The following is a 24650-nucleotide window of genomic DNA, read 5'->3' as shown; positions in this document are numbered from 1 at the left end:
GGGTGTCCGTAGCGGTGCAGCAGGCGCTGGGTTTGCGGAGCCTCTAGGAAGAGAGGAACCAACTCTCTGCCTCTTCTCCATTAGAAGGCACCAGAGATCTACCGCCTGCTCCTGTCACCAGCCGGGGGAGGCTGGAGGTGGCTGTTGTCATGACGGGTGCCTTGGGAAGCTGATTCTCCTCCCCGGGTTTCTGCTCGGGGTGTCGGTGCAGGCAGACACCCCCCACCCCTCCACTTCCTCCGCAGGGAATTCCGCTGCTCCTCGGAATTTCACCACTGCTTCTCAGCTGTGGTGGTGTCCCCAGGAGCACATCATCTGTTGCCCAGAGATGCCCTGAAACTCTCTCTATTCTGCAGAGAACAACTCTGAATTAATACTTTTGTAACATTTTAACTTCTGATGCCACCAGCTGTACTGGCTCTAGCTTTTGTTGAAAAAAAAAAAAAACAAAAAAACAAAAAGCCAAAAATAAATCATAAAAACTTAATCCTAATGACTTACAGTAAAAAAATTCTAATTTCATTTAAATCGCTAATGTGAAAGACAGAATAGAAAGGATACTCAATCCTGCAATTTTTAGTCCATTTGGGAAAAGCTCCCTTAAACTTGCAAAGCTCCCTTAAACGTGCGGGTCCCACCTCTCCAAAAGGTAAAGTCCGACCTCGGCCATGGAAGGGAATCTCAGGTTTTCCTGCTGCTGAAGCTGTAGATGAATCATTAAAATTCCCTGCAGCACAGATTTGTTACCCTGCTCACCAGAGATGCTTTTATTTCAGGCACTTTGCTGAAGGTTAGCTGGGCCCGAGGCTCAGCACTCTGAGGGACTGACCCCCTCCAGAAGGCGGCAATTCCTTGTTTTAAGGCAGGGTGCACCTTGGGGGGGGAGTTTCAGTAATTTGCCTATTTTAAAGCAATAAACCTCTGTGACGTTACACAAATTTAAAAGAATGAATGACCCCGCCCAGGCTGACCAGTATTTGAGGGGGGGTGGCGGGGGCACGTCGCGAAATGGCAGCAGGTTTTGGGTCGTGGTGAGGCGAAGGGACAGGACTGTCCCTCCCCCGGCGCAGGGGCTGTCACAGCGGCAGACGCGCCCACCCCGGGGGCTGGCACCGGCTGCGGGGCTGCTGCAACCGGGACCCGCTGCCAGAGCCGGAGGGAACAGGGGGAGGGACGGTGACACCTTGTGCGGGGAGCGACCCACGCGTGTCCCCGCGCTGCGCTGGCTCCGCCCGCTGGGGGGACTCAGGGGCACAACGGGACCCCCGGGCGTGCGGCGGTGCGGCCGCTCCGGGGCTGCTCCGCTTCTCCGGCAGTTCCTTCCTGGGCTCCTCCCGGACCCTCCGCTTCTCCAGGCTCCGCCAGCTGCTTCCCCAGACCCTCCGTCCCCTTCCCCCCGGACCCTCCTTTCCTCTCACCCGGACCCTCCGCAGGTCGCTGCTGCCGGCGCAGGAGGGTCCCGCCCGCCGCCCCCTCGCCCCGCTCTGCTCCCCAGGTAGGTGCCTTCCTCGTTCGTGCTCTCTGAAGTGGGGTCGGTGGGGTCTGAATGGGGGTCGGTGACAGCGCAGGGTGGGGGGGGGGGACACACGGCAGTGGCCACGCAGCAGCTGAGAGAGGTCGGCACCTGCGGGGCCGGGCTGCAGCTCCGAAGGTGACAGACAGAGATCCTGCTCCCGTCCTTCCTGAACTTGTTTGGGGATGCGGAAGAGTTTAGGTTAATTTTTAATTTCCCCGGGGCAATAGTGACAGGATAGTGCCGAGTACTGCGGTGTGACTGTCCCAGCCTCAGCTGCTCAGCAGACCAGCAACAGCACCCTGCTGCACTTCAGCAAGGGAGAGGCAGTAAGAGAAATTATTTCTGAACCCTTCCAAGTTAGTGGTCCTCTTGGGAGGCAGCTTAGTTGTCACCCATCAGTGATAACTCTAACAATGCAACTAGCTGCTCGCCTCTATATAAACTTCTCATCCTTTTCTTCATCCTGGTGAGCTCTTTTCCTCACCACAGGGCACAGCGTGCTTGCAGTGCTGTGTAAACCCTGGGAATATTGCCTCTGCTTTGCTTCGGTTTTCATTTATCTGTTGAGGATAAAACATTCTTGGGAATCTGTCCTGCCTGGCTCTGGAGCCAGCAGCCTGGGCCTTCCCAAGCACCTACCTTCTCACATCTGAAAAAAAAGCGAAGCTACTCAGTAGCTGTGTCTCCAGAATGTGGATCTGAGACAGATGCAGCTGCATTGCACCCCTAAACATGCAGTGAAAAGAGGAGTGCCCTAGGGAACACTCTGGGCTGGATAAAGTCCAAGTTGTGCTGCACCATTAACTCCCTCATTTTATTCTTCTAGGGTTTTGTACTTCCAACATAAGAAAATGTGTGTTTCACAGGGATATCAGTATCAAAATAAGCTATCAGATTGCGCAGATCTTTTGGCCCATTAGGCTGTTTCTACATTTCCCAGGAGCAGGCAATCCTGGCCTAGGTTAGAACATTATGATCTTACAGGGTTTCTCTGGTAAACTCAATTACAATGGGCTTTCTACCTGATAATCAGTTTTGTCTCCAGAGCAGTGAACCCTCAGAAAATCCACGGGCAGCAAAACAATTCTTTACTCTGAATGATGATGTTTTTGCCTCCTGCAGTGACCAGGGCAACACCGTTCCTCAGGCACCAGCTTGGAGGGTGGAAACGTAACTGAGAGGAGCAGAGAGAGCTAAGCACACCATGGGAGCAAACACCTCCAGCAAGTTACCCCGCTGCGATGGAAATGAAGATGGTGAGACCTTTTCCTTGCCATCTTTTGGGACTGCAGAGTCCAGCAGTGCAGGGACCAGGTCATGTGTGGGGGTACAAACACCTTGGCACTGAGAGAGCAGCGTGCAGGCTTGAGCAGCTGGAAAAGAAAACATTGCAGAGAGCAGTACTGGAGGCCAGTGTCACTATGCTGCCAAGATTATAGTGATAGTCATTAAATGATTGTTCCATAAATATGTTTCCTTTTGCATGAGTCAGCCTGCTAACTGCCATGTGGGCTTTCACCTGAGTATAGTAATAGAATGTGTATGTAAATACAAATACATGGAAATAAAAGCAAAATATAAGGGAGCCTAGATAACTTATAAACTGCTGTCCCAAAGGTAACAGCTCCAGTCAGAGGGGATGCAATCCTGATTACTGGGGATGTAAGGGGAATAGCCCAGCCCTTCATGGACTCCTTCTGCAGGGACAGACATCACAGGACAGGGCAGGGGGGCTCACACCTACCTCCTTTGGGGTGCACAAACAGTCAAAAGGCCTCTTGGATAGTCTTCGAAATTGCTGTTGCTATGGTCTGATTATTTTCTGTGGCACCATACTTTTATTTTATTTTTTCTTTAAACATGTATTTCCCAAGGGGCTTTGTTTTCTGTCAGCTGAAGTGGGATGACAGTACTTTTTTCCCCTCAGTGTTTCCTCTGAGCAGGCACAGTTGTGGCTAATAAGCTAGTGAGATGAAAAGAAAATGTAATAACCAGACAGAAGGTTCAGTGCTGCAAGGTGATCTCCCCTCCCCATATAGTCAGGATAAGACCATGTTAAAAGCCGGATTTTCTTTGTGCTGCTTCTGGGCAAAATGGAGTAGAAAGCATCCCAGAGGATGGCAGCCAGATGTTGTTCCCAGCAGGCCAGATTTGATGGAAGATAAAGCAGAAAGAGCTATGCAGTGAGGACAATGTCTGGATGAGCTGGAGATCCATCATTCTGAGGTCCTTTGCCTCTCTATTCCACCAACAGCTATTCTGTCTTTAAATAGCCCCAGTGCTGAGGGGAGCTTTAAATGTATCTTTGTTTCTCTTCTTCCTGGATCTGCATCGTGTGTCTCCTACAAGCATGGAGGGGCTTGTGTTGCTACTCCCTATGCTGTGGTAGAACTTGGTTTCCTGAGGCTGCTGAGCAGAGAAGGAAGGAAGGGATAAAAATATAATGAAGATGAGGAAAATTACAATGACCAAAGGAAGATGAACCCTAATAGACTGTGTGGTGCTGTCCTGGGATGGGCAGGGATGGGAGGACCTGAGCCCCCTGAGGCACTGACTTCCACTTGGCAGGTGTGGGGGCTTTGCCAGGGTTGAGTTGTCCCTGATGAGGATGTTTTTCATGACCAGTTAGGTCTTGTGTTTTCTATCTAAATATTGTTCCTTCAACCTGGGTTTACAAATACAACCCCTGCTTCAAATGGTGTTTCATGCTTGTGCTTCGGTTGATTCTCTATAGCAATTGTGTTATCTTTCTTGGCATCTCTTAAACATAATTTGTCTGAGTTGGCATATCACATGACTTTTCTTGCTGAAGGGCAAATGCTTTGGCCTTTTTTGTTGTTTTAGATGCCACCAGGCATCTAAATGAGGCTTGTCAGATCTGTAGGTATGGATTCAGGATGCAGAGCATGTGTTTAGTCCCTGATTTGGACACCACAAATTTCAGTACTCATTGGAAGTGAGCCTCTGGACTGTCTCCCTGAAAACTGGGGATGGTAGAAAAGCCAAAACAGAGAGAGGTTAAAATGTGATCATACCTGGTTTGAGAGCCTTAAGTAAAAAGTATGCAGTTTAGCTTTCTTAAAGTAAGCTCAGCTACAGACCTGTGTTTAAAATACTAGTGAAAACATTAACAGTAGAAGACAAGGAGGCAGAGGGTGTTAACGTGTTCAGGAAGACATTCCTGTTCACTCCACCATGAGGGTACCAAGGGCTTCTTGTCCCTCTCACCTTTCCCTGCAGGTGATAAACATCTTCACTATCCCATTTTTCGCTCTGCAGATATCCACCACCCTTCTCTCAGGATGTCAAACCAGTAAACTCAGTTGTGATCAGCTTGTGTTCAGCTCTGAAATTTGCAATTCTGATACTGTAATTACAGGTTTCAAAAAGGACTTCTGTGCCTTAAAAAGCTGCCTTTTTTTGCAAGTGCTATAGCTGTAAACCATAAACTTTGCTCTGGTTAGATTGTGGCATCCTACCTGAAAAGACAATAGCAACAAGAAGGACAATTTTTTTTAATTTAGTGTGCCTGTTCTAAAAAATTAATCCAAGATTCAGTTACCCAGCAGGTATTACACCCCTGGCCAGGCAGGCAGTGGCTGTTTTCAGCATTGTTTTTGGAGGAGGTTTGGGCAGGCTCAGTGGGCATAGAGCTCAGGCAGTTTGGTGACCCTGATGCATCATGGTTATGTTGAATAAAAACCAGTCTGCCTGCTTCACTTGTTTGGAGAAAACTTGCAGTTTGTTAAAACAAACAAATAACAATCCACTAGCAAAGTCTGAGTACTCTTACCCGTAGCTGTGTGGTGGCAATGAAACAGGATGTGTCCTGGGGGTGCATTTCTGATGACTCTCATGCATGGGTCTGTCCCGAGGAGTCACCTGGTGATGTCCCAGTGATTAGCAGCAGGTTCCTTGCCTGAAATCTCATCTGCTAGAAAGCTTTGAACACAAACACTTCTCTCTTTCTGTGCCACTCAGTTCAGCTAATGAAGAAAGGAGCAGAAGACAATTATGTTGAGAGCTGCACTTTCCAAGCCAAGCTGTGGTCTCAGAAAGCTCTGCAGCCTGATGGCCAAGCTGCTCTCACAGCAGTGTCTCCCCCATCACCCAGCACTTGGTGGTGGCTCCAGGATTCACCCCTGGTGGTCACAGCTGTGGTGCCCCCTCCAGAAACCAGCAGCAGGGTCTGAGCCCCACAGAGGCAATTTGTGTTTGCTGCACAGTGATTTCATTTGATGAGACACAGGCAGCTTCATGTTGGCTGAGGAGAAACACTTGATCTGTAGGGTCCTTCAGATCAGCACTTACAGAGCTTTCTCCCCCGCTGTGCAGATGTCCACTCCTCATCCCCGTCTCCAGCCAGAAGCCAGCAGGTGAAATGAAATGCATGTTCACTTTCCATCCTGACCTGCACCATCTCCAGCTCTTCTGTTCTTCCCCTGGGCCCCAACAGCCATGTTGGATGCTGAGGAGCAGCAAAGGTGGTGCTCAGGGCTGCTGTGTTTGAGTGCACAATTATCAAACGGGTGCCCAGAACATCATGAGGACACAAGATCCCACTGCCCATTTGTGACCTTACAAAGTATAAACCTCAGATGGACTAAACTTCTTAGTGTTTGGTTTCAGCAGGAATAAGGTGAGACTTTCACATTTAACAGGCGGGGCAGAGTGAAAGCGTTCACTTGATGGTTCTTTGCCTGATTTGCCATTGAAAAAGGCTGACCCAGGGAAATTGCCTTTGTTGCTGTACTGGAAAGAAAAAAAGGTTTGTTAAGCACCAAGTTTTACACAGCACCCAGGTCTCCAAAAGCAACAGCAAGTTGTTAGGGTTTCCCTTATTTTTCTCAGCTCTTATGGAGAAAAAGTGGTAATTATGTAATAACATCAAAAGGTTGCTCAGCCATTCAATATTTAAATGTTTGCTCTTTCTTGCAGTCACCTTCGACCATTTTGAAATTCTGCGAGCTATTGGGAAGGGCAGCTTTGGAAAAGTGAGTATTTTGTGACCGAATCACCATTTGGACAGCTGAAAATGTAACTGAGAAATGAGTGAATTAGAGGCTCACAGGAGAGTAATGAAATAAACCCTGCACTGTTAGTCAGCTTTGACCCGAGCTTCAACTCCTGGTAATCAAGCAAGAATCAGACCCTGGTTCCTCCTCAGTTCCATAGCCACAAATTATATTACAAGAGATTGAAATGAGATCTTAATAAATCAAATGAACTGAATTTCATTATGTTTCTGGATAAGCAGTTTCTAAGATTCCCCAACAAAACAACACTGACCATCACAATAGATATTTAATAAGGAGCTACAATCAACATGAAAGGTCTGGCAGGGTTTTTTAAGGGGATATTTCTCTGTGAAACACAGTGTTTGTTATTAAGCATCAGGTTACAGTCATAGTTTGGTTTTATTTTTATGCTGTTATGGAACTCCATGCTTGTCTACACTGACAGAATTCTAGACGGTCATTTTCCTCTTCACGTAAGGGCAGACTCATGCCAGAAAAGGAGTGTGCCCTGGGTGCAGAGTGTGAAAGAGATCTCTAGACAGAGAGATTTATTTGGTGGCAAAAGAAATAGGTTGACTGAACCTTTGCAAATTCATCCCAAACTCATAAACTGTTGTGGAAATGCATCTGAAAAAAACAGGGTGTTTTGTTTTGTGCTCTTACCAGCTTAGCCTCCCACTGAAGCACCATTTCTTTCTAAATTTGATGAAATATAATAAGAAAGATTAAAATTCAAACCCCCCTACCACTCCAACCAAGCCCAAGGTTCTTTGTGAGCTGAATGAGACTTACAAAGGATGAGGAGGTCGGGTGCTGCTCCCCAGTTTCTGTACTGCAGTTCTGTGGTGGAAAGGACTCTTCCAAACAGTAACTGGTCTGGAAGGGACAGACAAACCAAGATTAGTTACTGCTGTTACATAAAATGTTGATTCGTGATTCCCTGTCTCCTGCCTTTGTTGTGGTAAATTCCTTCCCCTCAGCAAAATTTCTTCTTTGGCTGAAAACTGGGTGAGGTATTTACTGGCAATGTCCAGGGCTGCAGTGTCAGTGCACGGAGCTGGGACTTGGCCAAAGCCACTGGAGAACACTGGTGGGACGGTGTTTTACCTGCCAAAATCTGCTAACAAATTGTCTCTAATTTATCCCTCTAGGTCTGTGTTGTGCAGAAGAACGACACCAAGAAGATGTATGCCATGAAGTACATGAACAAACAGAAGTGCGTGGAGAGGAATGAAGTGAGAAATGTTTTCAAGGAGCTGCAGATCATGCAGGGCCTGGAACACCCCTTCCTTGTTAATTTATGGTAAGATGTTGCTTCTTTACTTAGTGGTTGAGTCAGTGTTGCCACTTAAGACATCCTGAAGACCAGACTTACCTGCTTCTCCAACGAGCCAGCATCCTGTGGTGCTGGGGTGGGTGAGCAGTGAGGACAGCATCCTGCTCGTGGTCACTCTGGAGAAGGTGTGTGTGTGCTCCTGGGACCTGTCCCGGGGGCTTCTCCTGGATTCCACTAAGTAGGCTTCTCTTTTGGGGAATCCTGTTGAGTTAAACAAGAAGTGAGCCCCCTTGTCCCCCAAACAAACACAGGAGAGTTTATTCATGTGTTGCCCTGTGGTTCATTCCCAGGCAGGTCCTGCACATTGCCATCACCCAGTTTTACTCACCATGCTGCTTTGCAGCCCAGAGCAGCTCCTGGTAGCAGCACAGGATTGATGGCCAAGCAGTGCTCTGTTCACAGGGCTCTCCTCTCCTTGCCTCTCCTCCTGATTCTGTTTTTGTAGTTTATTTTGCACTTTAAACAGGCTGCCTTAATATGTTATTGATACTTGACTGACTTCGTGCTAACCAGCAAAGATAAAAGCAGTTTATCCTTGAATTTACTGACAGAACAATAATACCATTCAGATTTTGTTGCAGAAGCCCATATAACCACAGGGGAAATGTGTACATAAAAGCATCTTTTTCCTTTAAGAGTACCTGATAAATGCAACCTACCTGGTTTGGTTATAGCCCTTTTTCAACCATTAATGATGGGATTGACCAGCTGAATGAGAAAAGGTACACTAATTCTTCCCCCTTCGTGTGATTCAGCATGTTTACCTGCAGTGGAGCAGTAAAATAAGAATTTTAAGTAAGACTCTATTACCTTTGGAGTCTGTCAGGTTAATTTTATTAGGACACCAGTAATGTTTTAAGTGCTGTAGTCTCCTACAGCCCATGATCTAGTGGCCAATATCCTTTAGTTACGGGATTGCCTTGTGATGATGTGTAATTAAATTTAGTGGATATTGGATTAATGGATTAATTGGATTAATACTGCATTAATTTTTAGGATGAGGTAGAACTTACCAAAAGTAAACCCAAGAATGAGTCTAAAACACACTGTAGAGCACAATTCTTTGAATAGCTTGGTGGTCCTCTTCAAAGTCTCCTTTGAGAGGAGGAATGCTGTTAAGTGAACTCCCAGGAGTTTGCTGGTGGTGTTCTAAGGTTTGAATGAGAACCACACATCAAGCTTTGGACAAGTCTCCAGACCTTGCTTTCCTACTCGAACAAGCTGTTCCAGGCAAATCTCACTCAGCAGCTGGGACGTGTAAAGCAAAAATGCATGAGGAAAAAATCTGGTATCTGATTGTTAGGCTGTCTCAAAGGGAGACTTGGTAAGCAGTGTCATCAAAAGAGGTCACCTAAAGAGGAGCAGCAGAGAGCAGCTGCATCCCCTGTTGTGTTGAGCAAATGGGTTTGTTACCAGGCTGCTGTCGGGAGAGCCAGAGCCTTGTGCAGGCTGCTCCTGTGGGTCACCTCCCTGGGCTGCTTGGAGAAGACAAAATGTCTTGAAGAGCTGGGTGTGGGCCCCGAGGGGAGCAGAGAGTGTTTATCCAGAGCTCCCACTGCTGCACTTCCACTGCTGCACCAGGGGCATGAGTATTCCCAGAGGTCCCCTTTGTCCCTTTATAACCTGTCTGTCTGAAATACTTCCATCCTTGAACCCTGCTCATGCCATTTTAGGTACTCGTTCCAGGATGAAGAAGATATGTTCATGGTTGTGGACCTGCTGCTCGGGGGGGACCTGCGCTACCACCTCCGACAAAACGTGCGGTTCCAGGAGGGCACCGTGAAGCTTTTCATCTGTGAGCTCGTCCTGGCCCTCGACTACCTCCAGAGCAGGCACATCATCCACAGGTCAGCTGGGGACCTCGGAGCAGACTGCTGCTTGGAGGCAGCAGCAGGGGTGGACTTGGTCCTCTTTGGCACGAGGGGACAAACAGAAGCCAAAGAGCTTAACGAAATACTCTGATACGTGCAGTTGTTTGGTGTGGAGCACCAGGCTTCCCTGAGAAAAGCCTTTCACATCCAACAGGGAGCCTGGTGTTTCTCCCTCTGGGAAAGCTAAGATATGGCATACTTGATTTCTCTGATGATCCTGCAAAATGCTGTCTCTGATAGGTTTAATTAGCCGTAGCTCATTAATATCCATCCCGGTCCAGGGAGAATAGGCATCAGCATCCCAAATTCCCCTGCTGTGGCCCTCAGAGGTGTCTGCTCTCTGCTCCCCTCTGCAGTGCACTGAGGGACAAGGAACAGGACCATAACCCAGTATGAGTTTAAATCCCTTTCTGGAAGCGCTCAGAGTTTCCTGCTGCCCAGCAAGATTTTTCACTGCCAGTGAAAAGACACTTGAGCTCTTTCCACACATCCGAAGCCCTGAAAAATAACAGGAGACAGAACCTTTCCCTGGATGGGAGGCAGGTTTGTCCCCAGAGGGACAGACTGGTTCCTCCTGGTGTGCCAGCCCATGCAAACCTCGGAGGCCCCAGAGGTTGGACTCAGGAGCTGCTAACAGGAGTGAACAGGGAGGGACCAGCAGAAGGTAAATAAAGGCAAGGAGATTATCTCATTCATAAATATCACTCCAGAAGAGCATTCCTGTGAGGTGTAAAAATAGAGCATAGAACACCATTTTAAAGGGAAATGGATAGTTAGTTGGTTGTTAGTAAGGAAGACACTGATGGAGATGAAGAGTTGATCATGTCCATGGCATTTGGCTGTGTTCCCAAGGTGGGAGGGCAGAGAGGCTGACGCCTGCCATGCCTGCAGCATGCTGGGGAGAGCTGCAGAGCACCAGAGAGGTTTTGCTCTGCTTCAGATCTGGTGGGTATAGCTCCTGCTTTCTCAGGAATCTCACCTTTCATGCTGCTTGTTTTGTTGTATGCCTGCATAGATTTCTCCTGTGATACACCTGGGCTGGGCAGGCAGGACATCCCAGCTCCCTGTGCAGGCTGCAGCCCGGGAGGTGAAACCATCGTGTGGTGACAGCACCTGCTCACCAGCACCAAATAATGGATGAGCATCAATAAAACATGGTGAAATGGAGACTGCTGTCTCTGTCCTGGGCAGCCAGGGCCAGGGGCAGATCCTGATGCTGTTGGCTCGGCCTGAACGAGCTGAGTGGGACACTGGTGTCAGGGAAGCACAAGGAAGAAATTCTCTACCAGTGAGTGCTGGTGTTTATGGAACCAGGGGGCTGGTGGCCAAACAGTGCACTGGGCACTACAGAGAGAGACAAACAGCCCAGGGACAAATCTCCCAGGATATTTAGAAGAACCAGGGGGTTACTTGTAAATACAGGTGGGAAAAGCTAAAGTTTAGGCTGCAAGGTTTGCCTGTTTAAACTGAATTGAATACAGCCAAAACATGCATGGCAGCCTGTAAAACTTGCAAGATATTTAATTAACACTGTAATGCAAGTTGTTTAATTAACACTGTAACCCAGAGGGGCAGTGCTGGGTGATAAAGTGACTCAACTGAGGCAGTGACACTGCAGCATCTGCAGCTGGGAACATCAGGAGGATTGTTGCCTCTCTGAGCAAAGCTGTGCAGAGACAGCAAGCACAGCCTGCTGGATGGAGTCACTTCCCACATACATGTAAAAGGCTGGAAAACGGATGCAGCCAGTTTATAAAAAATAAGCATGCAATTAATCAATACACAAAATAATCCCTGTTCATTGTTTGCATTCTGGGAATGATCTCACTGTGCTGGTGTAATTCCATTGACTGCATACCAGACCGAGACCAGAAAAGGCCCCAGTGGAAATAAAACAAACAAACAAACAAAGATTGAAAAACTGAATGATAAATTAAAACCTTTCATTTAAGAAAGTTCATTTAAGAACTTTGAAAATGTTTTTGTATGATGGAAGAGAATAAGTTTTTTCAACCTAATTTTACTGAAACATTTCTTGAAGTTTTTCATTAAGTGAGTGTTTTTCTCAAAAACACCAAGTGTGGCATCACCATTTTTTGCTATCAAATACAGCTTTTCTGACCACCTGGGCTGTGGGGCTCTAACCCATGGCACATTTTTGCTGCACTTGTGAGTGACCCAGCTGCTTACCTGGAGCCATCCTGCTCTCTCTGGATGAAGACACCTGTCCCCATCAGTTCCTGGGGGATGGGGGTGGCACAAGGACCCTCACTGGAGGTAGTTTGGGTGGGAAGATGCTGGAGAGCTGTAAGCAAGTACGTGATATTTAGATACATTGTCCTGTCTGGATTCCAAGTGGATAGGCAAGTTCAAAGTTGATCTTAGTTTTTTCAAGATAAAATCCTAAAGCTGCTCATTTTTTTCACTGTAAGGCCCCAGCCTAGTGCCTGTGTTCTGCCTGGCATGTGTGAATCTCCCCTGGGACACTGCATCACCATATGTCTGGCTGGGGACCGTTGTAATTAGCTCATTAAAAGCAGGTAATGTCTTGTAAAGCCACTCAGGTGGACACAGCAGGCGTATCAGGTGTACGTTTTCTGCCTTCAATGGAGAGTGTTTCCCTGAAGAATTGCCATAGGTATTATTATTTTGTTTTGGCCTATAATATATATAATATATATATATATACATACTTGGGACACTAAATCTTTGGGGAACCCATTTGTTTCTAGAGCAAAGATGTTAAAATAATCTGATTTCTACTGAGTAAATGGGGAGCATATAGAATGGGAATTGAGAAGCAAAAGGAGGATAAAGATAAGCTGTTGTAGGAGGACTACCTGGGTGCTGCTGGCCCAAACCCAAGCAGCCTCTTCACCACCATTCCTGTTCTCCTTGTGTAATTAGTCAGTCTCTTATGCTCAATTTGAACCCCAGCACAGCCCCAGCTTAGACACCCTCTGGGGCCTGACATCTCTGGAAACGTGTCCCCCAGAGCCTGGACTTTCCTCAGGTGTCAGCATCCACCTCTCACATCACATTTCTACACTAATGACTGTCTCCCCTTCTCTGCCTTTCTCCTTAGAGACATCAAGCCTGACAACATTTTACTGGACGAGCACGGTAAGTGCCAGCTGGTTGGTGGCTGTGCATGTGTGTAAGAGCAGAGCCAGGAGCAGGACATCAACATCACAGCTCAGGTTCTTGCTGCTTTCCTCTCTGTTGCATCCCTTCCCATGGCTGAGGTAGGAATAGACCATCTTTCTCTGCTTTAGTTGCTCTTTTGCTTTTTGAGCAGCTGCTTCATGTCCCTCCAGGGTGCTGGGCACCCTGAGGTGCTGCCCCGTTTCTGGGGCTGCCTTAGTGTCGAATCCCCCCTTCCCCTGTCTGACTGATGGTGTCTCCAGAAGGGATGACACATTTTGTGCTGCTGTGGTCAGTTGTTGACCAAACCTTAACTCTGAGATGCTGTCTCTTTCTTAAAACATACACAAAACGTAATAATTTGAGAGAAAATGCTCACGTAATTGCAGGTGGTGTGTAATGTATGCTCACAAGCAGAGGAATCATGGTTGAACAGACAGTCTTCTTTCAGGCATTTTCTTTTTCTTTGAGCATACGACACTGGGAGGAAGCTCCAAAGAGGAGCTGGGGCTGGGTAGAGATGTTGCTTTAATTTTTTCTTCAGTCTTTTTTTTTTCCTCAGGCAAATCTCTAACTCTATTTTTTCATTACTCTCTAGACACATTTTTCCTGTCCTGGCAGAGCTCTCTCAGTGAAGAGCTGTCTGATATTTATTAGCTTTTAACTCTATAGAAGATCACTTTGTTATTTCATTTTTTTTTTTTTTTTCAGATCCAAGTAACTGTCTTGTGAGAAATCTTCATTAGCACCTACAGCAAGGCACCCCAAGAGCAGTCAGTGCAGGGACAGGGTGTGTCTGAGCTCATTTTCACTTCGGAGGCTGCAGCAGAGATGCTGAAGCTCCCGAGGAGTCACCATGACTCTCCTGGGTGACCAGGGTTGCCTGGCAGCAGTCTCCTCCTTTTGCATGCGACCTCGAATTTCAAAGTGCTAATTATTTATTCAGGAGCTGCCAGCAAAGCTGCTTCTGCCCCCACGTGCAGCAGCTTCTCTCCTGCCTCGCTCCTCTGCTGCTGTCCCATACACAGAGAGATGCAGAGACCTCTCCTCCCTCCTGCCAGGGTCCCCTGGAGACCTCTGGACCCACAGGAGCAGCTGTGGTTGGGGTCCCAGCACCAGGGACCCTCCCAGCCAGGGTAGGGCTGTGAGTGGTCAGTCCTCACCTGGGGACACCCTGGGGTGACCTGTCACGATCTCCCAGGAGCTCTGTGTCCTGCAGGACAGAGTGACAGCTGCCTGAGACCAGTCGAGCCCCAGAAATGTAGGTCAGCATCTCCCAAAGAGGGGAAAAAAAACAGGATAAAAATCTCTGCTTGTCTCTTTAGTCACATTCAGCTCAGCAGGATGTAACCTGCAAACTTCTATAATGACACTGCAATTTGTGCTTGGTTTTGTGCCTGTTTTCTGCTTGCTGAGATACTTTAACTGTCTGTTGTAGAGGTTTCAGAGTTATTTTCTGTGGATGTACCCTTGACTTCAGTGTCCTTCTGGCTCTGACTTGTAGTATTTCTTTTCTTCATCTGTGGCAGCAGAGTTGTGTCCTCTCATGCATACAAAAAGCTTTGTCCCCAGAGCAACTGTTATTGCAGCATGTTGATCTATACTGAGCCTCCTATATTGGGCTTGTTTTTCAGTATCCCTTCCCTATGGAATAGAGCTGGAGCTCCCCTCTCCAGTCCTCTTCCTTCACCAGGCTTCCACAGCTCTGATCACAAAGTGTGTCCTATTTGCCAACATCAATTTTTTATCATGTACTTGATTGAGAGGAGTCCCCTGAGCCCATGAAACACCTGGAAACCTTCAGTCCTTCACTTTTCAGACTCTTCAGCCCATCTCCCTTCCCAGCTGTGACTACTCCACACTTCCTCTGGTTAAGCAACCCATGGAACATGTTTCATGGGACACGGTTTCCTGACCTTAACAACCATCTCATGCCTTTGCCTCTGCCACCCTGGTCGGTGGCATTCTGTATCACAGTATCAATTTCAGCTCAGAAATTAAAGTGAGCAAGAAATGAAGGGGAATATCAGGCAAATGTCTTTCTGGGCAATAAACAAAGCAGTTGTTAGAGATTTGGATCTGGTCCCACAATGAAAAATCCTCAGCAGGTGACCACCTTCACCAGTCATTCCAAGCACAAAATGATTTCCTTCTTTAATGATGAGTCTATAGATTTGGCTGAATGACAGCACAGCTCACCTGGGAATAAAATATTGTCACAGATAGCAGTTTCCAGGAATTGTGACTAACTCATCAGGAGTTTTTGGCCAGGTCATTTGTCTAATAAAATTGAAGAAAAGCTCAGTTTTATCTCCAGTAAAACTGAGAGGGTTTTTTCAAGAGCCCTGTAATGGCTTTTCTCAGTATTATTTCTTGTACCACTGTGGGAAGGTTTTTGAGGGCACTCACAGCCTATTTGGTCTCTAATCTAAGGTAAGAAAGTTCCAGCACAGTCTGTCCATGTTCCTCAGCTCCTAATGCCTCTGGCTTCATAGTCTTTAAAATGTTACCTTCAGTCTTTTATCTTTAAAATATTACTTCAATCTGCAGAACCCTTGTACTTTTTGCACAAAAGAGGCAGGAATTATGTGGTAACAGAGGTGCTGAATAGAATAAGAAAATTCTTTGCCTTAATGCAGAACCAGAGGCTTGTGCAGTGCTGGTTTGGGGTGGATGGGATGAGCTCTGGGAGGGACATGGTGCCAGGAGCAATGTTTGGAAGCTGCAGTCAGAGTCAGGAAAATGCCAGCCTCAAAGTTTGAGCCTACAGCCCAGCAGCTGTGCCCTGTGCTTCCCTCTTGGCTACCAGGAGGTGCTGTCTGGTGGCCCAGTCCCCCAGCTGTACCCTGCCATCCCTCTTCACCCCCTCCACCTCTTCAGAGCCTCAGCCTTGGTGACTTCCCAAGTGGGATAGTTTATCAAACCTGTGATTTGTTTGAAGTGAATCATCTAAAAGATGTATCCAGAGAAAGGCTCATTTGTGCTCGGAATATCAAATCCTTCATCAGTCTTTGTAATACATATTTATGAAAACAGCTCCCTGTGAAGTGGAGTGAGAGCTGGGGATGAAAGGCAAGTGATGGAAGGACACAGAGGACATACCAGAGAAGGGCAGGCAGCTGTGTGTCATTCTGCCCATGCTGGACACCAGGTCTCTGGTGGCAGCAGAGGTTGGCCAGCCCAGCCAGGAGAGACCCATGCCTGGGACAGAGCAACCAGGGGGGTTATTACTGAATAATGACTCTGAGAATTTCCATTTTGTTTGCTCCCTAAAGGGTAAATTAAGGAATAGGTAATGTAATAAGATACACCTGTAACCAGCCTGCAAAGTGAGATGTTTTCTATCAGTTCTCCCACCAAAATTTCTTATGTTCTGGAAACTTCTTTCCATAGAATATTTTACTTTATGTTTCTCATTCCAAGCTGTTTCTCATGTGAAAGTAAAGCAAATCAAGCAACAGATCAACCTCTGTCTTTCAGGGCACGTGCACATCACTGATTTCAATATTGCCACCGTGCTGACTAAAGAAATACAAGTCACCACCATCGCTGGCACAAAGCCCTACATGGGTAAGAAGATTTTTTTATTTTCGAATTGTCATTTTAAGGGCTTGGTCTGACAGCTGTGGTGAGGTACAGACCAAGTCCTTTTTGATGAAAGTTTGAGCTCTTTGTTGCTGGGGTATAACAAAGCTCAGGCTCTGATTTGGGAGAAGGAACAACCTGGTAACACCCTGACACAGCTGGAAAACGTGCATCCCTCTGCTGATGCCACACACCACAGCAAGGCAAGCGTGCTGCCAACACAGGTTGTAGTGCCATTATGCCATGCTGTACAGCGTGGTTTTGATTATAAAATAAGATTTACACCCTTGAGATCTCAGAGCATTTCACAAGCAGCAGCCAAGCCCTGCAGCAATGATGAAATGCTCTTCCTACCCTTGAGGAGGAAAATGAAGCACAAGAGCTTGTATTTGTTCCCTCAGTCCATTAGCAGAAGTCCTACACTGCTGCATCGCTGCCTCATAATTTCAATTTTTATATAAAATGGCTGCTTGAAAAATGAGCATTACTTAGGCCAAGCAAGTGGCCTTAAGACTCGAGCACATGCTCATCATGGTGGAAAGAGCCCACATCCTGCTGTCAGGCTGAATTTTCAAACAAGCAGAGACCCACAGATTTATCACCTGGTTAATAAACATAAAATAAAATAACACTGACTTACCTGGGGGGAACTGGGGCCAGAGCATGCAAGTAATGATCCAGAGAAATATCCTGAGCTAATGCCAAGAGAACTCTTCTGCAAACATTACACAGAAAAGTCTTTGTAACCATAAATTAAACTTTGCTAAGTGAAGCAGAAACACTCAAAAGCATCTCTATACAGCTAACACAATCCCTCCTACACAAAATACATACTTTCATTCTAACACTGTCCCCCAGACCTAAGTAACACAATCCACCACCACCTCCCTTAGAGCAGCCCCTTGGGACTCTGCTTTTTATCAAGATGACCAGATTGACCTTTCCCCTTTGCATTACCAAAGCAATCCCTCTAGAAAGGAAAACAGGAACAAAGAGGAAGCATTACTCCCTGTTTGGTTTGTTTTAGAGCAATTCTTGCTTCCCAACTCACACAGAAATATACAGTTATTTTTTTATCCTTAATCTCAAAAAGGAAATTCATTGGCTAAGAAAGAGCATGTCAATCTGTGCCTCCACCCACCTTCCATTAGCCTGATTCCCTCCTCCAAAAAACCTGTGGCCCTCAGGCTTCCTTCAGTTACAATGTGCTTTCCCCTGCCAAGGGTGCAGTCAGCACCCTGTCTCGGTTTACACTGCATTTTAATGTTTGTGAAAAGCTGCCTTCATTCACCCTGTGAGGCTCTATTTAGGCTCTGCCAGACTGCAGTACTCTAAATATGAACAGAGATGTGAGTGGGACCAGCTTTCCAGCATCAGGATGGGCTGAGCACCAGCTGAGGGCAGGGGCTCTCTGGGGGGGGGTGCAGGGGTACTCAGACCTATTTGATACCTGGCTTCAGTCCTTATTCCAAGGCACATTTCCTGTGGCACAAGAGAGAAGTCCTGTGCCAGCAAATGGAGTTTATTCTTTCTGGGCTTTGTGGGCAGGGAAGCACTGAGTGATCCCTGCAGAGGGGTCCTGGGACTGGCTGAGACAGCAGCCAGGGAAACAAAAAGTGAGTTGCTGCAAAGGGACCTCTATGTTCAGCAGTGCTTTGGTAAAGGACCAGTCCACCAGCCACATGCCATTGTTTTGAAGAAAAAAGAAGCAGGTATTTTCAAAGGCATGGTAAAATGAGTAGGATGCTCATTGGTGTCCCAGGCAGAAGAGCAGGGATGCTCGCTGTGGCATGGATCTGTATTGCTCATTCCCACTTGAGACTGCAGCAAGGCAAACTGTCCTTTTTCTGTGTTTTGCAGCACCTGAAATGTTTAATTCCACAAAACCCACTGGCTATTCCTTTGCTGTGGACTGGTGGTCACTGGGGATCACTGCCTACGAGCTGCTCCGGACACGGGTACTGTGCACATGGCTCCTGACCCTGCCCATATTGATCCTTAAGCACTGTTGGAAAAGTTCATGCTTTATACCAGGGGTGAGAGGGCAGAGACAAATTTAAGGGTTATTGCAGCATAGGAAGCAAAAGTATCTTGTCCAGAGTTCTTGAGATCATAGCCTGGAGCTCAGAGAGAAGCAGTCACAATACAGAGCAGCTTGTCCACAGGCCTGGGGGAAGCTGGGCAAGGCAGGCTGAGCTGGTCAATGAGTCACAGCTCCCCAGGTTCGGGTTGCCATGTGATTTACTTTGAGTTCACATCCTGCAAGGAAAAAAAAAAAAACAAACAAACTTGCAGCTGCTGTAAAAAGACTGAGCAGTTTGGGGAAACGCAAACCACAGTGTGTAAATTACCAATAAAGCACAATCTCTGCCCCTCACAGCAGTGTTCTGCTGCTATCTCAGCTAAGGTTGGGGGCTTCGTACAAAGCAGTTAGATTAGTGTCTTGGAAACGTTGGGTAAAAGGCAGTGGAACCTCTGTGAATGTATTAATATAGTATTTGAGTTTTCCATTTGTAATGTTAAATGAATGTCAGGACTGGTAATCACATTGATTTTTGGTGGCACTGCTGGTGACACTGTTGGCACTGTGTCCAAAGATGGGAGCAGAAATGCTGCTAGGTGTAGAACCTTGCTGGCACAGCCATAAGATGGTGGCACCAGTGGTGGTCACTGCATGGGGGAAGTGAAGGGAGACCTTGAGGTCCACCTAGTGTACGTTCATGATAAGCACAGTGCTCCTGGTTTGATCTCAGGATTTACAGCTACAGTTTTTAAGATGCATTGTTAACACCCTCACTCCCTCTCCAAAATACGTTAAAAATCTAGGAATAAAAAATCTTTTAAAATGGAAACATCCCACCATGGTATAATTATCTCTCTCGAAGTGAGGCAGTAGTGTTGTGGTAGTGGGGAGCTGCACATGGAAGTGACCTCAGTAAGGCCACAGTTCTATGCAGTCACTGTCAGTGTTCTTGCTGAGATGATTGTTTGGGTTATTTCAGTTGCGCTGTGATGTTCACAGGGGGAGAGGCTTTCCATGGGAGGCTTAGGGATGTACAAAGATGCTTTGTTGGGAGCGCTTTGCTCTAAAAAAGATTTCCTGAGGAGATTGAACAAAGAGACAAATGAAAACACTTTCCTTGTGGGGTTTGTTTTTCACAGAGGCCGTACCATATTCGCTCCAACACCTCCCCAAATGAAATCGCTCACGTCTTCAGGACAGCCACAGTGATGTACCCAGCAGCTTGGTCCCCAGAGATGGTGTCACTGATCAAAAAGGTGAGGGCAGCCATGGAGATGTTGTTGTTGATGAAAAAGGTGAGGGCAGCCATGGGCAGCTTGGGGCTGGGCTGTGGCTGGGTGCCTGCCCAAAGCAGCCCGCTCCTTCCACCCTGCCTTGTGGCCTTTGCAGCAAGCTGTAGGGATTCATTGCAAATTGTGTCCAGATTCAGAGGCAGTGACCTTCAGGTGGCAATACATAAATAAACATCCAGCTCCTCCTGCTGTAGCCACACCGGTGGAACAACCAACTCACAGTGCTGCATCCTGCAGCCATGGGGATGGAGTTTGGGTTGGCAAGCATGGCTGCTGCTAATGGACTCATGCAGCCTTGGCGTCCAGAGTCTCTTCTATAACTTTGTCTCTCTGGAACAACATAACTTAGAAATATATATTAATATATGTGTCAATAAACTTGGCAAAAATGGCACTTTTTTTGTTTTAAAAACATTTTCCCCAGTAATGAGGTTCACTAGAAGCGCTGATACCAGTGAAATCCTTTGATGTGGATGTTTTTTAATGAAGTGGTTGTCAAAATCGCTTCAAAATCATTACTGGAATAATTTTGAAGCTGAAATAATGTTTGAAATGAAGCCATAACTTCAGTAAACAAAACAACAGTGTCAGACACTGTCTGCATACACTGGCGGCAAAGCTGAATTACTGAACCCTGCCTAAAAGCACTAGCTTCAAATTTTGTAAAATATACAGTTTTCTAATTGTCAAATAACTGTAAGCAATAAAGTACTACTTGATGTATCTTGCATCTATTTTTTTGTTCCAAGTATTATGTAGAAATATTTTGTCCTCTCTAGTGAAATGCTCAAAAATGTTTTTTATGAAAATGAGTCATCAATTCTTTGCTGAGGCAGAATCATGGCATATTTTCCAAGAAGAAAATTGAAGAATATCTCCATTTGCTTAAAATAAAATGGAGCTAATATTTCATGAAGCCTAACTGTAATATACGGATATTTACTGCAGATGTTGTTATGTTGGAAGTTTTTCCCTGGAGCACAACAAGCTGCAAACCATATAGGCTCCCTGGTGAATAAATAATGCAATGTCACCATTATTTACATTTCCAAGTGCCCCTTTGCATCTGGTTTAACAACCATATGTATTATATATGAGACCCACTGCTGTTCTGTCCTGGCTCAGGCATCCCCCATGAATGTTTTTATTTATTAGCGTTCAAGGCAAATCATCATTGCTAGCTGAGCCACATCACTCACGGTGGGACTGGAGCTCCAGAGGGAAATGAGCTGTGGAATGGAAGCCCCATTCAGCAGAGCTCTGTGTGCACCTGATCTCTGATTTCACACCTCAGGGTCTCTCACTTTCTCACCCCTTCCGTTTAACTCCCGCTGCAGCTGCTTGAGCCGAACCCTGAGAAGCGTTTTTCTCAGCTGAAAGATATCCAAGACTTTCCATACCTGTCAGATGTGAACTGGGATGCTGTTCTCCAGAAGAAGATAGTGCCAGAATTCATTCCTATGGTAAGACAATTGGATTTTAAGAGGTTCTCATGTGCCCAGTTGTCACACGCTGCAGCCTGTCCTCACCACATAGAATCAGAGATTGATTGGTTCAGGTTGGAAGGGACCTCAAGATAATTTTCTAATAATCATTTCTTCCTGTAATGACTCTCCCTCACAAGTCCATTATTCACAGTAAAATAAAAAATACAGTAGATTAGTGTTTCTGATCCTTTTTTAATCAGATTAAAGCAGCACAGAAGTAAGACAACCCTTAAGGGAAAATAATCCAAGGACTGTTACGTGCAGTGTTACCTCCACTGTCTTTCAGACAAACAAAAGCTGGGCTAAATTATTCATATTTGTTAACTGGATGTACTTTGCCCCTCTGTTGCTGGTTTTCTCTGTGTTGGGTATAGTGTGTTCCTTTAAAACCAGTTTTGCAGGCTGCTGTGTTCCTCCCAGCAGAGACCATCACTTCAAAGCAGCCGAAGGGCTGAGCAGAAGCAGTGAGCACAAAATGAGCACTTCTCACACCCTGACCATGTCCCCTGTCTGAGGGAACTGATAAAATATGTAAGAGGTACTGCAGGCATTCTGGTTATGTCTGCCGTTGTAATTAGTTTATTTTTTACAAAATTCAGCTCCCAGGTGCTGTGCAATTCATGAGACTCTTCAAGACAGGCTCTGAGCCCTTGAGGCAACCCAACCGCTCTCTCTCCCCTCTAGAAAGGCAGGCTGAACTGTGACCCAACCTTTGAACTGGAAGAAATGATCCTGGAATCCAAACCTCTTCACAAGAAAAAGAAGCGTCTGGCTAAGAAGGAGAAAAACACCTGCAAAAGCAATTCTTCCCAGGTGAGAGCAAGCATGTGGTCAAGGCAGTCTTGCATTTTCCAAGCAAGCTGACTGCCATCTCAAGAGCACAGCAAAGTGTTCAAACAGACCAGTTTTGCCCTAGTAACCTGCTTTATTCCTATGACTCTCTGGCATCTTCCCACAGTGGAAGGCAGTGTGGGAAAGGAGAATCTTAATGCTCTTCTCCCCACTGCAGTGATAAAGATGCTCTATACCTAAAGGTATCTCTGAATCTCCTTGAAATTGTCTTTCTGTGTGAACTGTGTAATTTATTCCCCATCTCTCTATTTTTCCATGTGGCTCTGGAAGGCCTGCCATCTTCAAAAGCACCTGGAGATGCTCCAGAGGGACTTCATTGTTTTCAACAGAGAAAAGTAAGTACTGACACAGAGGATCATCAGAGGCTCTGCCCATGGGCAGGCTGGGTTTGGGGGCCCCTTGGCACATGCTTAGAAGAGGCTGATCTGTCAGGTGGAGGTCTGGGACCACAGCCCCCAGCAGCATCAGCTGCAGCCCTGGTGCAGGCGGTGCCATTGCAGGGGGGCTCAGCACAGCCCCTGCCAGGGAACAGGAGGGTCCCGGACAGCCACACCCCTGCCTGGGCCCCCCTCACAGCACCACCACCTCCTTTCTGCCCCTAAGGATGAGACACCACCACAACAACACCCAGGAGGCCACAACGTGCAAGGACAAGCAGAACAACACCCTCTGAGAGCAGCGCAGACCCCGCAGGAGCTCTGCTGGTGATAGACTCAGTGCTCGCCCTTCAGCTCGGCTACCCAGCCAGCTGCCCTCACAGCCCTGGGTGCTGCCTGCCAGGCTGGGAATGGCCATCTTCCCTTCCTCAGCTGGGAGGAGGCAGCAAAGGTTCCCTCCTCTCCCCACGCGGGTTCCTGTGCCCTTTTCAGCACTGCTGGTGGTGGTCAGAGCATGCAGACAGATGTGGAAACAAAGAGGTCACAACTAGATACTGGGGAATAACCAGCATTCAGGTGCTTACCCAGGCCAGACTGAAAAACCCATTCACCATCACATTAAGTTGCTGCAGCTGGCTGAATCTGATAGCATTTGGCTTTCAACATCAGAGGTAATTTGACTGTGTATTTTTTAATCTCTCTACCCCTGAAATCACAAGACTTAAGAAGCTACTGTTTGCACCAACAGCTGTACTCCTGGTGCACTCTCTGCCAAGACTGAGTTTGGCCAAAGCATCTCTATTATGTTAATACTGGGAATGACACTATTATTTAAATGTTTTTGCAGCTGTGACATTTCACCTCCTTATTTGGCATTTTTTCCTTTTCTCAGCAATATAATGAATGTGTGATGAACCATTTGCCTCTCACTTACCCCAAGGGGTTCTTTTTTTCCCCTGTGCCTTCCTGTCTTTCTACTCTGAGGTCACTAGGCAGGAGGAACACCCATTCTGCCTTGTCTAGAGCCAGCCAGGACTTTACTGGACTCTCAGTTTAAATCTGCTTTTCCCCTGGCTGAAGACTTTCAGACACCCACTGCCTATGGGGTGGAGGATTCAGTCTGTTACCTGACACAGAAGAAAACCCAGATTGTGTGCAGTACTTCCCTGTGGTCTTCACAGCTGCTCCTGATAGACAGACCATGAATAATCACTGTTGGTTGAGCTGATGATGGCTTTCTGGTTTGCTTTGGGAAAGGTGTGGTTTACACTTCTGCATAGGAGTTGCCATCCCCGTGCCTGCTGGGAGAGGAGAGTCCCTGTTCCTCCCAAACGTGCCTGGGTCCCACTTCAGTCCATTTGAGGGAGCTCTGGTGTTTGCCTGTGAGCCTCCATCCTGCCAGCTCCAGCCCCCATGGGACAGCTGCTGCACTGCTTTCAACCATCTGCTTTGTTTTTGCAGTGATTTCCAACAGAGGTGCGGGTGGCACCAAGGGTGGTGCAGGTCCCAGCGTCCTTGTTAACAGGTGGGGTACAGGGAAGATACAGGCACTTCCCAGACTGACTGACACAACGCCGAGCAGTGTGTACCTCCTTCTCTGTACAATAAAGATTAGCAGCCCCCAGTTTCAGACGGCTTTAGCAGTTTCTTTGCTGTCACAGGAAGGTTCTGGGACTGGGGAAAGCTGACTCTGGGTGAAGCCTGTGCAGGTGCCCTCCTTGCCTTGCACAGTGCCCCACAGGCGCATGGATCGATGTGCACAGTGCCACTGCTGTCCTTCTCCTGTATCCTGGTTTTGTTTGCTCAGGTCAGGCTCTTGGTGTAGTTGCAGCGTGGGTGTGGGTGTGGGTGCGTGTGGGTGTTTGTGCAGGGCTGGGGAGCAGCATTGCTGTACACAGCTAGCCTGGAAACAACCAGCTGGGGACGTCTGACCCTTTTCAGTCCAGGGAGCTGCAAAGATGGAGTGAAATTAGTTCACCAGTAGGTGGTTATCAGATAAGGAAGCGATCCCTGCTTCTGTCTGGGGAAAAATCCATTGCTGCATAAATACCGTTGTACTGGCTGACAAAACCAACCCGAAACAACCAAAAAAATTTGAGTACTTAAATGGTAAGAACATTGCATCTTTAAAAACTCCCCAAAGGCTTCT

At 47.0% G+C, this 24650-nt stretch overlaps 1 protein-coding gene across 1 annotated transcript; it reads left to right on the top strand.

Annotated features, from left to right (window-relative positions):
• Nucleotides 1-994: 994 nt before the first annotated feature.
• STK32A (serine/threonine kinase 32A) lies at nt 995-24133 on the top strand. Its single transcript, XM_071758861.1, has 13 exons — nt 995-1495; nt 2639-2772; nt 6455-6510; nt 7686-7837; nt 9544-9717; nt 12827-12864; nt 16366-16455; nt 18331-18428; nt 19633-19749; nt 21123-21248; nt 21957-22085; nt 22395-22459; nt 22728-24133. The coding sequence occupies exons 2-13, from the start codon at nt 2721-2723 to the stop codon at nt 22795-22797; spliced, it is 1167 nt and encodes a 388-aa protein (XP_071614962.1). The 5' UTR covers nt 995-1495; nt 2639-2720; the 3' UTR covers nt 22798-24133.
• Nucleotides 24134-24650: the final 517 nt, after the last annotated feature.

The sequence above is a fragment of the Heliangelus exortis genome, chromosome 15 (genome assembly GCF_036169615.1).
Source record: "Heliangelus exortis chromosome 15, bHelExo1.hap1, whole genome shotgun sequence".
NCBI lineage: Eukaryota > Metazoa > Chordata > Aves > Apodiformes > Trochilidae > Heliangelus > Heliangelus exortis.
Note: the sequence above shows the minus strand (reverse complement) of the source record. Positions and strands in the feature narration are given on the sequence as shown.

Coding starts and splice junctions, on each gene's coding strand:
- STK32A (XM_071758861.1), top strand. CDS start 2,721: ATGGGAGCAAACACCTCCAGCAAGTTACCCCGCTGCGATGGAAATGAA. Junction 9,718..12,826: donor AGCAGGCACATCATCCACAG/GTCAGCTGGGGA, acceptor CTTTCTCCTTAG/AGACATCAAGCCTGACAACA. Junction 21,249..21,956: donor TGCCAGAATTCATTCCTATG/GTAAGACAATTG, acceptor TCTCCCCTCTAG/AAAGGCAGGCTGAACTGTGA.